Source organism: Platichthys flesus, chromosome 2, assembly GCF_949316205.1.
Source record: "Platichthys flesus chromosome 2, fPlaFle2.1, whole genome shotgun sequence".
NCBI classification, from domain to species: domain Eukaryota; kingdom Metazoa; phylum Chordata; class Actinopteri; order Pleuronectiformes; family Pleuronectidae; genus Platichthys; species Platichthys flesus.
The window spans coordinates 12,830,593-12,843,483 of record NC_084946.1 but is presented as its reverse complement, the minus strand read 5'-3'; the positions used below and the strand labels follow the sequence as shown (position 1 = coordinate 12,843,483).

The 12,891-nt window shown below is 41.5% G+C and overlaps 1 protein-coding gene across 1 annotated transcript; it reads left to right on the top strand.

The window, feature by feature from the left end:
- The first annotated feature begins 603 nt into the window (after nucleotides 1–603).
- Nucleotides 604–12,207, top strand: LOC133964324 (matrix remodeling-associated protein 8-like). Its single transcript, XM_062398347.1, has 12 exons — nucleotides 604–827; nucleotides 1,813–1,839; nucleotides 1,971–2,276; nucleotides 2,857–2,958; nucleotides 3,061–3,194; nucleotides 5,280–5,459; nucleotides 7,170–7,311; nucleotides 10,355–10,513; nucleotides 10,596–10,620; nucleotides 10,709–10,794; nucleotides 11,313–11,384; nucleotides 11,474–12,207. Exons 1-12 carry the CDS (start codon nucleotides 782–784, stop codon nucleotides 11,494–11,496), a joined length of 1,302 nt encoding a protein of 433 aa, XP_062254331.1. The 5' UTR covers nucleotides 604–781; the 3' UTR covers nucleotides 11,497–12,207.
- The last annotated feature ends 684 nt before the right edge of the window (nucleotides 12,208–12,891 follow it).

Below are 12,891 nucleotides of genomic sequence, written 5' to 3'. Positions count from 1 at the left end.
ACAGTCAAAATTATTTAAATTCACAGACTTTGTGGAGTTTCAAACAGCAGAAATAATGTTCAAGGTTAAAAACTAATTAAGATCATTAGTAATGAATGACTCAAGGAGAAGGGGTGAGATTAAATAAGTTTGTTCTTTGCACTCATTTTCAAATATGTAGATTAAGTGTTTGGTTTTAATTTCCTTATCACTGTAAATAATTATTTTTTCCGTTTCTATTTTTTCACCTGTTTATATAATTTTCTTCTTTTTTCCTTCATGTTTGAAATAAATAAAAACGAATGAATGCATTACTGGTAAATATCACTTTCCAGCTGTACAGTAACTGCTTATGTGAATTTGACAGTTTAACAAGCTGTTTAGAGATCCAGAAACTCCAACCGGCCAACCTCCTGGAATATAAAGTTTGGTATATTTTTCCATGCAAAATTGAGAACCACAGAGTTCACTTGTAACTCAATAAGAAATAACAAAGGAGACAGAAATGTTGTCAGCGTGCGTCTCTAGAGATGCTGAACACTTTCTATATGAAGTTAGTGCTTCTGTGAGAGGGGAGGGGGTTTTGTTGGTGTCAGGTTTCAATGCCCCGGATGGGACCAGCTCAGCTCGGTCCTGTTCAGGTTCCGTGTTGATGTCCTTTCTTCTCAGTCTGGAGTCTGAGTAAAACAAGTTACTGCTGCTGCTGCTGCTGCTGTTGTTGTGAAAGGTTAAACGTCTGACATCTTCTTACTGCACTCTGACACTCCAGGCTGGACGAGTCTGTGCATTTGAACGTGTCAACATGAAGAGGGAGGACATCATATTTCAGGCGCTCCTCTTGATCCACAGTAAGTAGACTGGAGTTGCATTATTTCCCTTTTGTTCCAGGTGCTTGTTGTTACTGTAAGGCAAGGCAGATTTAATTATAAAGCACATTTCATGCAGAGAAGAAGATCTGTGTAGCTGTTCCGGGGCATCAAAAACATCATAGAGACACATTTAAAAGAAAGCCGTTTAAAATCAGAAAGCACAGTTTAAAAATTGGTCATGCAAAATAAAAGAGATTAAAATGAGAAGAAGAATAGAGGTGAAAGAAGAACATTTTTAAATAAGTTGAAAGAGAAAATTACTACAACTAAAGTAAGCAGATATGCATAATAATTCAATGAGGATATGACTTTATAAAACAGCTAAAGGCACTCGTGAATAAAAGTGTGTAATGGTAGACAAACGTCACAATTTAAAAGCCTATCTGAACAAGTATACTGCAAGCAAGCCACACTCCTCTGCATCAGGGAGTGGGTATATAAATAAGTGTAACTATTTTTCTTTTGTTTCTTGGTATTTTCTGTGTCTCACTAATTTGGAAGTGTTGAGCTGGTGTGAAAAGTCTTAGAGATCACTTCAGTTGATTTGCTGATACGTGGAGGCACCTTTTATTCATCTGGATATGTCCATAAGTTCTGATATCAAATTCATGTGATTTGCATCCGTCCACCTCAGCATCCCGCTGACACAGGATGATGTGTCAGAGGAATTTTACTGAGTCAGAGTGTGAAGCATCAGGACAGCGTTAGAACGTCATTAACTTCTATTTGATGAGTCAAAAAACAATACTTTACACTATTTTAATAGCTGTAGCAAATTCTTTGTTCTTAATATCTATTGATCTTGAGTAATTGTATGAACTGACTTGCATGGTGGTGTAATCTGAAATTAGAAAGCCTTTATGTAAGAATAACACAACACACAACATGCAATGTCTTTCTGTGTGCAACTGTTCAACTAATTATCCTTTTTTTAAATCCTTTTCTTTTCTTGTTTTTATTCCAGTCCCTGTGGCCTGCCTTTTCTTTGCAGGTATGCTCCTCTTTATGAGTTTGTGTGCAGCTGTGATTTATTTCTGTTCGTGTCTCTTCAAGGATCACCAGAGTACAGTGTTTGACCTCCCCCTCTCCCCCTCTCCCCCTCTCCCCCTCTCCGTCCTGTAGCCTCAGCTCAGTCCGACAGCAGCAGCAGTGTGGTGGTGGCTGGTTACAACGTGAGCGCCCCGGCCGGGTCGAATGTGGTGCTGCAGTGTGTGAGTGGCCGCATGGTGTGGACCAGGGACAGCGTGATGGACAGACAGAGGGTGGTCCACTGGGACCTGTTCCGGGCCCAACCGGACTACGCCATGGAGAGGGTGCTGGACATGTTCTCTACAGAGGAGCAGAGGATTTACAACTCCTACAACCTGGGCAGGGTCGGCATCATAACAACGGCCTTCAGGGACGGAAACTTCTCCCTGCTCATCAAAGGTCTTGTCTCTGACTTTCATGTCTCTACTGTAGCTGTGGTTTAATGTGACGTTAATGTGATTCTTCACTGATCTCACAGATAAGATTATTTTTCAAATAGTACAATAAGACTGGTCATTTATTTTGCAGCCCACAAGGAAATATAACTTCAGCAAATACCATCATGAAAGCCACATTTCATTGAGACAAAGACATTTTTTGTTTGAGACAGAAAATCCCCAAAATTAAAGGTTGTCGTTGGTTGATTCATGAAGGATTTAGACAAAACTCATTTAATTGGTTACATCTGATGTTCGGTCTTTTTTTATTTCACAAAACAGTAAATCTATGGTGTCAGCAGAGGTGGGAACATATGGCGTTGTTGTTTTGAAATATTGTGTTGGTGCATTCAAGTGCTTGGGGGAAACTCCCGAAACAAGCAACTCTTAGGACCAATGCATTTCTAAGCATCGCAAAAGTTTAACGTTTCTGCAAACAACACAAAGAACGGGGAGGATTTGTCTTTTTTTCGAATGTATAGAAGACAGTGATTTTAGGTGACATCATCTTTACCTTTAAATCTTTCTGCCTGTGCTGACAGATGTGACGATGAACGACAGAGGCCTGTACTCCTGTAACCTCCACCATCTTTACTGTCACCTGTACGAGACAGTCAGAGTCCAGCTCAACGTCACCAAATCACGTACGTGTCACACACTGCACCATCTGCCAGCATTCTCAGAACACTGCAACCCTGAAGCTGAGTCAGTTTGGCATTTTTTTTTTTGCAACGTTAACCATGTAGGCCGTAAAGAGCAGCGTTTCTGGGATGGACAGAAGGCGGTGTTCGTGGTGCTGCTCGGGAGCACGGTGACGCTGCCATGCATCAACCGACGCAATGTGTGGACGGACTGGAGCAACGATGAGGGGGACCAGCAGGTGATGCATCAACCTCTTTCCTCAGATCAGTGTACAGTGCCTTGCATAAGTATTCACCCCCTTTGGACTTTTCTACATTTTGTCATAGTATAACCACAGATTAAAATTTATTTCATCGTGAGTTTATGTGATGGACCAACACAAAATAGTGCATCATTTGGAAGTGGGGGGAAATATTACATGGATTTCACAATTATTTACAAATAAAAATCTGAAAAGTGTTGAGTGCATATGTATTCACCCCCTTTACTGTGAAACCCTAACAAAGATCTGGTGCAACCAATTGCATTCACTAGTCACATTTGCAAGTCACATACTTAGTAAATAGGGTCCACCTGTCTGCAATTTAATCTCAGTATAAATACACCTGTTCTGTGACAGACTCAGAGTTTGTTGGAGATCATTACTGAACAAACAGCATCATGAAGACCAAGGAGCTCACCAAACAGGTCAGGGATAAAGTTGTGGAGAAATATGAAGCAGGGTTAGGTTATAAAAAAATATCCAGAGCTTTGAACATCTCTCTGAGCACCATAAAATCCATCATAAGAAAATGGAAAGAATATGGCACAACCGCAAACCTACCAAGAGGAGTCCGTCCACCCAAACTGAAGAGTCGGACAAGGAGAAAATTAATCAGAGAAGCAACCAGGAGGCCCATGGTTACTCTGGAGGAGTTGCAGAGATCCACAGCTGAGGTGGGAGAATCTGTCCACAGGACAACTATTAGTCGTCTACTCCACAAATCTGGCCTTTATGGAAGAGTGGCAAGAAGAAAGCCATTATTGAAAGGGATCCATAAAAAATCCCGTTTGGAGTTTGCCAGAAGCCATGTGGGAGACACAGCAAACATGTGGAAGAAGTTGCTCTGGTCAGATGAGACCAAAATTGAACTTTTTGGCCTCAATGCAAAACGCTATGTGTGGCGAAAACCCAACACTGCCCATCACCCTGAGCACACCATCCCAACAGTGAAACATGGTGGTGGTAGCATCATGCTGTGGGGATGCTTCTCTTCAGCAGGTACAGGGAAACTGGTCAGAATAGAGGGAAAGATGGATGGAGCCAAATACAGGGAAATCCTTGAAGAAAATCTGATGCAGTCTGCAAAAGACTTGAGACTGGGACGGAGGTTCATCTTCCAGCAGGACAATGACCCTAAACATACAGCCAGAGCTACAAAGGAATGGTTTGGATTAAAGAATGTTAATGTCTTAAAATGGCCCAGTCAAAGCCCAGACCTCAATCCAATAGAGAATCTATGGCAAGACTTGAAGATTGCGGTTCACAGACGGTCTCCATCCAATCTGACTGAGCTTCCTCTTTTTTGCCAAGAAGAATGGACAAACCTTTCCATCTCTAGATGTGCAAAGCTGGTAGAGACATACCCCAAAAGACTTGCAGCTTTAATTGCAGCTCTACCAAGGTTCTACCAAGTATTGACACAGGGGGGTGAATACTTATGCACCCAACAGATGTCAACTTTTCTGTTCTCATTATTGTTTGTGTCACAATAAAATTTATTTTGCACCTCCAAAGTACTGTGCATGTTTTGTTGATCAAACGGGACAAAGTTTATTTAAGTCTATTTGAATTCCAGTTAGTAACAGTACATAATGGGAAAAAGTCCAAGGGGGGTGAATACTTATGCAAGGCACTGTATGTCAAGTATGTCCCCAAAAGTGTCTTGATGGTCATCTGGTAGCTGACTACAGTATAGGTCATAAACTATGCCTCCTCCATGTAAGTCGATGGGACATGGACCACTTCTCAAAGATGTTTTCTCTAAGGTTAGGTAGTTTTCTTTACCGATGTGGTCATTTTTCAGTAAGTTTGGTTTAGTTAATTATTTGATTCTTTAAAAACATGGTGAAACATCTTGATTGACAGCTGAGACTGACTCACGATTGGTCGAAAGCCTACCAGCAGGGCCACAATGCTGTGTCTCCAACCCCTGTTTGCTACTGTGCACACTCAAATGCATTAGAGTCAGTTTACATTAACGCCTATTATAGACGTTAACCTGAGCAGAGTTAAAGTGATATATCAACTGAGAAATGTCTTCCCTGCTTTGGTGGTTTCCAGGTGGTTCACTGGGATCGCCAGTCACCAGGGATCCACCAAGACCGCGCTGACCGCCTGGTGGACCTGTACGCCTCTGGAGAGCAGCGCAGCTATGGGCCGCTGTTCCTCCAGAGGAAGATGAACATCAGCAACCAGGCCTTCTCAGATGGAGACTTCTCACTGACCATATCTGACCTAAAGGTGAGTTGGAGTGTGGAACTACACAGAGGAAAAGAAAACCCAGCAGGAGCCTGGAAGTTGAAGGACACACATATGCAGGATATACAGTGCACTTGATGCCATGTTTAAAAAGTGTGTGTGTGTGTTGTATATGTGGTATGCTGTGTTGTCCAGGACACATGGAACTTTCATTAGTAATGTTTCTGTTGTTGAGTCAAACTTTGTCGCTCTGTTGGGAGATGAGGTTGGCAGCCACAGTAAATTGAGCTAACACATGCATATTTTTTTTAAACAAACAATATAGGACCTGCCTACCAGTCAGTGCCATTGTTGGGGCTTTTTTTTGACCACACGTCAAATACGTTTTATTGGATGGTTTCTCAAGTTTTCAAAAGAGGGATGGTTATGACAGTTTTGACATCCTGTCCAGGATGTACCCAGTGTCTCGCCCAATGTAAACTTGGATTGGCTCCAGCTTCCCCTTAGAGAAAAAGCAGTATAGACAATGGACTTTATTAAACTGTAATGATGTCCCAAACTTATCTACTTTAATTAAGATACAAGACTGATAAACTTGAGTAACATATTGAATTAACTTGACATAATAAACAAAAACTATTTTTGTCTCTGGTCTCTGGTTGAGATAGCAGCGTCTCCATGTTCTTGAGTACAGGATGGAGTTTAGATTAATGTGAGTTGCATTTCCTTTGTGGTCACTTGGACACTTTTAATTATGGTTACCTGGATGCAGGGGGTGGCTCATCTCATCCAATGGCTCGACTTTACCTCGTTTGCCCCCCTGCAATTAAAAAAACATTATGTCCATGTTTATCTTTTATTATTAGTGCAGTGCCTGTTTGGAATAGATTGTTTTCTTGAACTGTGGTAATGCTCCAGAGCTCAGAATTATATAATTAAAATATACCAGGCCTCCAATACACTCAGAGCTTTTCATAAACAATCTACAGTGCAGAGTTAGAAAACTTTGCATTCATCCTACCTGATGTATCTACGATGAAGATTCTTAAAGTCTTTCAAAAATTGTACATCATTTTTTGTATTACTTTATAAGCTTGAATGATTTACTGAACTGCTGTTGTTTTTCATACATTGCCTATAGTCCAAGTCCAAAAATAAAAGCTCTGTAATTGAGCTTAATTGCATTGTTTGGACCAGACCACAGGACAGACTGTCTGTACTTTTTGAGTCATCTCTGTTCTAGAGAGCTATGTGATTATGTGCTAGTTAGCTAACCTGACAATCTGCCTTTATTAACTCCTTTCTGACAATAGCAGCCATATGGTACAACTCTTAAGTTTATTTTTCTTACTTCAGGAAGTCCCTAAATGTGTATATCCCCCTTTTAGAGAGCTTTAATGACTGTCCGAGATCATTATCAATCATATCGGATGAAGTTGCACAGCTAAACTAATTTTAAACAACTCAATGAAGATTTTGTTGCTTGAAATTGTCTAATTTATGATAGATTTCAGTCAATCTTGTCAGAATCTTACGTCATTGAGCCTCTGATTGACACTTGCCCCGCATCATCCCAGTGAAGTCATGTGATCTCAGTCCATGCTAAACCTATAGTTAAAGTCCTGTTGACTAGATTTAGTTCGAACATGAAACAACAGAATGGAGCTTAGGTGTCCCACATTCCCCAAATTCACCCTAGTGACCATTATTTAAAAACAGCACAATCAACATGCATCTGCTTTCATGTCACAGCCCACAGATCAGGGGAGGTATTCCTGCCACCTCCACCATCATTACTGTGGTCTACACGAGAGAAGAGAGTTCCAGGTCACAGTGGAGCCACCGGTGATTCAGACCACCCGGCCAGCCATAGCACTGCCTGCTGTGGATAAAGGTAACACGCACACAAACACACAACACACACAACACACACAAACAAAATCCCTGTTCCTGAAGAGCACCGTAGAGGAGTGGATTTGAGCTATCAGAAAACAAAAAACACACATCTGTTCTTTCCTTCACCCCTCCCTTCTGCAACATTTTGTTTTGCCCTCATTCTTCCTCACTCGGTCGGGTCTCGGTCCCTCAGACTCTCCAAATAGCCACAGAGGAAAAGGAGATGAGGGGAGCAGAGAAGAAAAACCCTTATTTCTGAATTTTTCTCTGTTAGTTTCATGCAAGATGTTTTTCTTGCTCTGTCAGCTTGTCTCATGCCAGACCCCTGACACCACACACACTCCCTCATGACCCAGTCATCCAAACCTCACCCACTCATCGACTTCCACCTTCTTTTCACCCTAAACCTTTCCTCCATTTCATCTTTCTATGCACTGTTGTTTTTATTGCTTCCTGTATAAGGGTCTGCAGTTTTTGACTTTCTCTTGCTTAATTTTAGTTCACGTTCGTGAGCACTTTGACCTGCATGAAAATAAATAAAATTAAAAAAAGCCAGAGAGAGAGAGAGAGAGAGAGAGAGAGAGAGAGAGAGAGAGAGAGAGAGAGAGAGAGAGAGAGAGAGAGAGAGAGAGAGAGAGAGAGAGAGAGAGAGAGAGAGAGAGAGAGAGAGAGAGAGAGAGAGACGGATTGGTTGGTATGTTGGCAGGTCAGCTATGTGTCTGTGTTTCCAGTCTGCAACTGGGAAGCAAAGCCGATAATGGCAGTCGTATCAATGTGGGAAAAACATTGAGAGAGGTTTAGAAAGGAGAGAGGAGAAAGGATAAAATGCCTACGACTGAGCCTGTGTGTGTGTGTGTGTGTGGGTGTGTGTGTGTGTGTCCGTGTGCGTGTGCGTGTGCGAGACCGTGGCAAGAAAAACGATCTCATGTCAGTGGAATCTCGCGGATACAGCCTTTGGAGCAGAGTCCAGCTCCAAGCCCACGACTAATCCTTCACTCACTTAGCTGTAATAAACAGTAGGATTGCACCATGGGAACTTATTTAGTGGAGAAACAAGATGCGATTAGATAGAATAGATTCACCACCAGTGCAGGAGTGAGTTTGAACAGTTTCTCAGACATTAAAGAAACCCCCTTTCCGCGTGTTGTCCTCTCTGACCGTCTGCTACCTCCTGACATCCTGCACCCGTTTCTCAGACCCAACCCACCATTTTTTCCCTTCTTCTTTCTGTTTTCCTTCCTTTCGAAAAATCCCACATTCTCAGGTTTGTTTATTTTCATCACTTCCATCGCTCTCGCTCTTTTCCATCACTTTTTTTTTTTTTTTTTTTGTGACTTTCCCCCCTGACGACGGAGAAACCTTTCGAGATAGTTTATGCATAACAAAAGGAAGCATGCCTGTTGAGGATGAAGAGATGTAGGTCACCCCTCCCTCCCTCCTTCCCCCTATTAGTTATTTTTCAGTGTAGCTCGGGCAGAGGGGAGGAAGTGGGTGGCACGTCTAAACACAAACATATATATTCCCATGAGGCCATGAATCAGGGGGAAATGTCTTGCAACTAAATAAAAGGATCAGAGCAGTTGGAATGTTCATCAACATGTTGTTTACATGTTTGCTGCAGACGAGCAGCTGTGAACATGGAGGCAAGACTGAGAAATCATTCTAGCCTCCTTTTGTTTTCGACAGGCCTCTTAGGAATCATTTCAGCGTCGCCATCCTCTCCCTCCGCGTGTTCCACCCCTGCTCTGTCCTTCCCTCGCTCCTCTTCCTCAGCTCACTTCTGTGTGTTTCTCTGCCAGGAAAAGTAAATCACTGCATGACTTTCTGTCTGGATCTCATTTTGGCTCAAATATGTTTGAGTCTGAGGTCCGCAGCTGCTCCTTGCCTTGCACATTTATTTTTTTATTTTTTTAATGATGCAAAATGAAACCAGGCTTTGCCTTCCTCCTTCTCTCTCCTCTGCCTCTCAGATCTCAGCAGAACTGCACACATCACCTAAAACCAGACGGGCTAATTATTTCACCCTGCACTGCAAATGTGTTCAGTATTTTTCTTATACTGACATGAAACAGTGTGAGAGGTGTTAGAGGATATATGGCACCACCAGTGGTGAAGGAAGTACTCAAATATTTAACTTAAGTCAAGAATGAATAACTACATATAGATAGACGAATGTTTAATAAGGTAAAATAAAAGTACTACTTACTATTGTATTTGAGTAAAAGTTAAATATTTATAGAATAAAAAGTAGCGAAGTTTGTCCTATTCCCTACTGTCTACTAAAGCAATGAGTGATGGTGATGATGTCTCTGCTGCTGCAGGTGCACTTTGTCCTCATTGAAGGAGGCGGGGTCTAATGTTACCTCTCCACTCTGATTGGATCAAAGGATCGGTTCCCATCTCGTTATTGAATACTTATTAATAAAAGTATTACAAAATAGGTGATCATAAAACACAATGCATTTTAAAAAGTGGAGTAAAAAAGGGCAGATATTTGCTGATATATGTAGCAGAGTAAAAATGAAAGTACAGAAAATGTATCAGATACAAAAATATACTTATAAGTACAGTAACTTAGTAAATGTACTTTGTTATATCTCACCACTGAGCATAAGACACAAACACACAAGCCAACACACTAATGCATGTGCAACAGCAAACTAATTTCACAGCCTCATGCAAAGGATGAAAATAAAAGATATATCCGTCAACAAAACAGTGAGACACAGAGGAAGTCTTCCTGATTAAACTTACATTAAGCTTCCTCTAGGTATCAGGAATATTTTGCAATTTTTCATTATTATTTATCAAAACTACTTAACAAATAAAGAATTGAGTCTATGTACAAGATAAAATGTATTTAAAATCGACAAAGCCTCAGAGAGTGAGTGAAGAGAACACTAGGTGAGAGCTGGGTTGAGTTTGTGTGTCCGTCTGGTTTTGTTTAATACTCTCACAAACTTTGCGATGACTCAAGGGTTTGAAAAATGAAGAATAAAGGAAATGAAAATGCTGACTGTCGTGATCTCTGTGCGACTCAGACTCGACCAAGGCTGAATCACCGCGAGTCATCAACGTCATCGTGGCCGACCAGAGGCATCACTTTCTCCTGCCGCTGGGATACGTCCTCACCTCTCTCCTGCTCCTGGCGTTCATCATCCTCATCATCATCCTCATCACACGCAGACGTAGGATGAAAGGTCCGAGCTGCAGCTGGATTATGGCTTATTTACACTGAATGCATCATCTAAGTCTCACCTTATCAAATTTCTTTGTTTTCAGAGTTTAACCCGCAGGCATCTATGAGGTGAGTGCTGCCAACACAAAGACACGCACACACAATCACTGTCTTACTCTTAAACACACACTCACATGTCTCCTTCTCGCTGTGAAAGGTCCAACAGGAGTCAGAGCAGCTCTGATGAGTTTGAGATGGACGTCACTGAAGTCACTGTGAGCAACGACGAAGAGAGAGGATTTGGTGAGTTAGACGAAAGAATGCAGTCAGTCAGTGGTTGCGTTCATGACGTTTTGAGCGTGTGACAGACACAAAATAGAAAAACATCCATGCCAACCCGCCCCTCACGTGATTGTTTCGCAGATTTTCCCAATGTTGGGAAAGTGTCTGACTGGAGAATCTCCTGCTCTGGTTTTCATATGAAAGGCAAACTCTGGAGAAAGTCCAGACACATTCCAGAGTTCCCGTGTTAAACGCTATTTAAACATTTTGTCTTCAAGGCAAACTTTACGTAATGCTGCCTCATTAGGGGGTTTCTGACCTTGGTGTCTATTAAGCATAGAGACAATCATAGAATCTAAGGGGACTTTAAAAACATTGTCTTTGCTGTGAAATTACGTAATCAGTCCTTCCTGAGGGCCCCCTCTCATTTTGGGGCCCCAGAGAACTGCCTGCCTTGCCACCCTATTGCAACGCCCCTGAGAAGAGTGTGTAGTGAATACATGACTGTGTGTGTGTTTTTTCTCCTGTGTGATTTTTAGAGTACAAGAACAACCTGCTGAGAGAGAAGGTCCATGTGAACACTCAGCCTAAGGTCATTGATCTTGACAAAGGTAAAGAGCGTATGTGGGCCGATCACAAATGACCTCACATCACAAGTGAATCCTCAGTAACCTCCGTTTGTCTTTTTTTCTTCTCGCAGAGATGCAGAGATTTTCTAAGTGAGAGAAAGACAGAAAAAGTGAGAGAGGAGTCGCTGGCTGGTCCAGAGGCTGCGTTCCAAACACAACACACTGCCCGCCCGTCCTGGCAGGAGGGTCACGGAAAGAAAATAATCGGTGCCACCAAAACTGCAGAAAACTGGAAAAGAAAAAAAAAAAATTTTAACTCGTCAAATTGATGGTGACACATTTACAACAAAAGATTTCGTTTTCTTTTATTGTATTTTATTGTCAAACTAAAACGACTTGGGTGAGAAAGAGTGCAACAACTGTGCCTGGCACAAGATCACCACCCACAGGGGGGTTCAGCTTTGACTGACAGAGGTGTACATATATTGAATTGAAGATGTGATCGACATGAATTATCAGTTGTTACAGCATGAATCGTTATGCCTCAAGTTTTAAAAGAAATCGTACTGATGATTGATTTTTCCATTGTTCTTCTCTTGGTTGAACTGACTGGACTGAAGCACCACTGACGTATTGATGTCAGTGTGTCTGATTCGACGGACACTAAATGACCAAAGAAACAGTGTATGTATAAATGTTATGCTTTGACCGTGTTGTTAAACATGTATTAAAATGTGTTTGACGTCCAGCTGAGATGGGTTCTTACACTAACTTGATACCCACACTATTTGTATTCAATTGACTTCAATTGTAAAGTAATTACTTGTGAACTGAATGTGGAGGAGAAATAAATAATTGGTCATTTTTTCATAGTCTATGTTCCCACCGCTCACAGTAGGAAAAGTACAATTGATACAAGTGATGCACCAGTACAAGTGTAATGGTTTTACCTCTGGTTCTGTTGTCTTCAAGTGTTTCACATAATGTATAATGTTACATTGAGCTGACACGCTCAATACCAGGACCCTGAAACTGAAGCTGCTGAATAGAATTCGGCTATTATCAGTATAATTAGAACCTTTGTCAAGGTTATTGTTGTTCATCAGTTCCCAGAATTACACAAATCACACATTCCCACAAAATCTGAGGAAGGATCAGGTATTGGTCAGATAAGGACATATAACTATTTGGTGCAGATCCGGATCAAGAGGCAGACCCAAGAATTGTGAGATAGTGCTGTTCAACATTTCCGTTGATTTGAGAATAACAAGGATGTTATGTTTATACATATACAACTCACTGGGTCATCACAAAACATGTGATGAAGGGTGAAGGATGTAGTATAGGTTAGCCAAGAAGCCTTTGCAATTTAGTGTGGATCCAGATGAGAACACATTTTCACCTTTTCCAGAGAATAATTAATAGATCTTGATTTGAAAAATCTGCTGCAGCTTGATTAGATTTAGAGCGTGTTGGTCCTTGGAGGAGTCATGTGTTCTCCTGAGGGACATTCCGATTTGCAGATTGCACTTTTAGGACAATCACACAT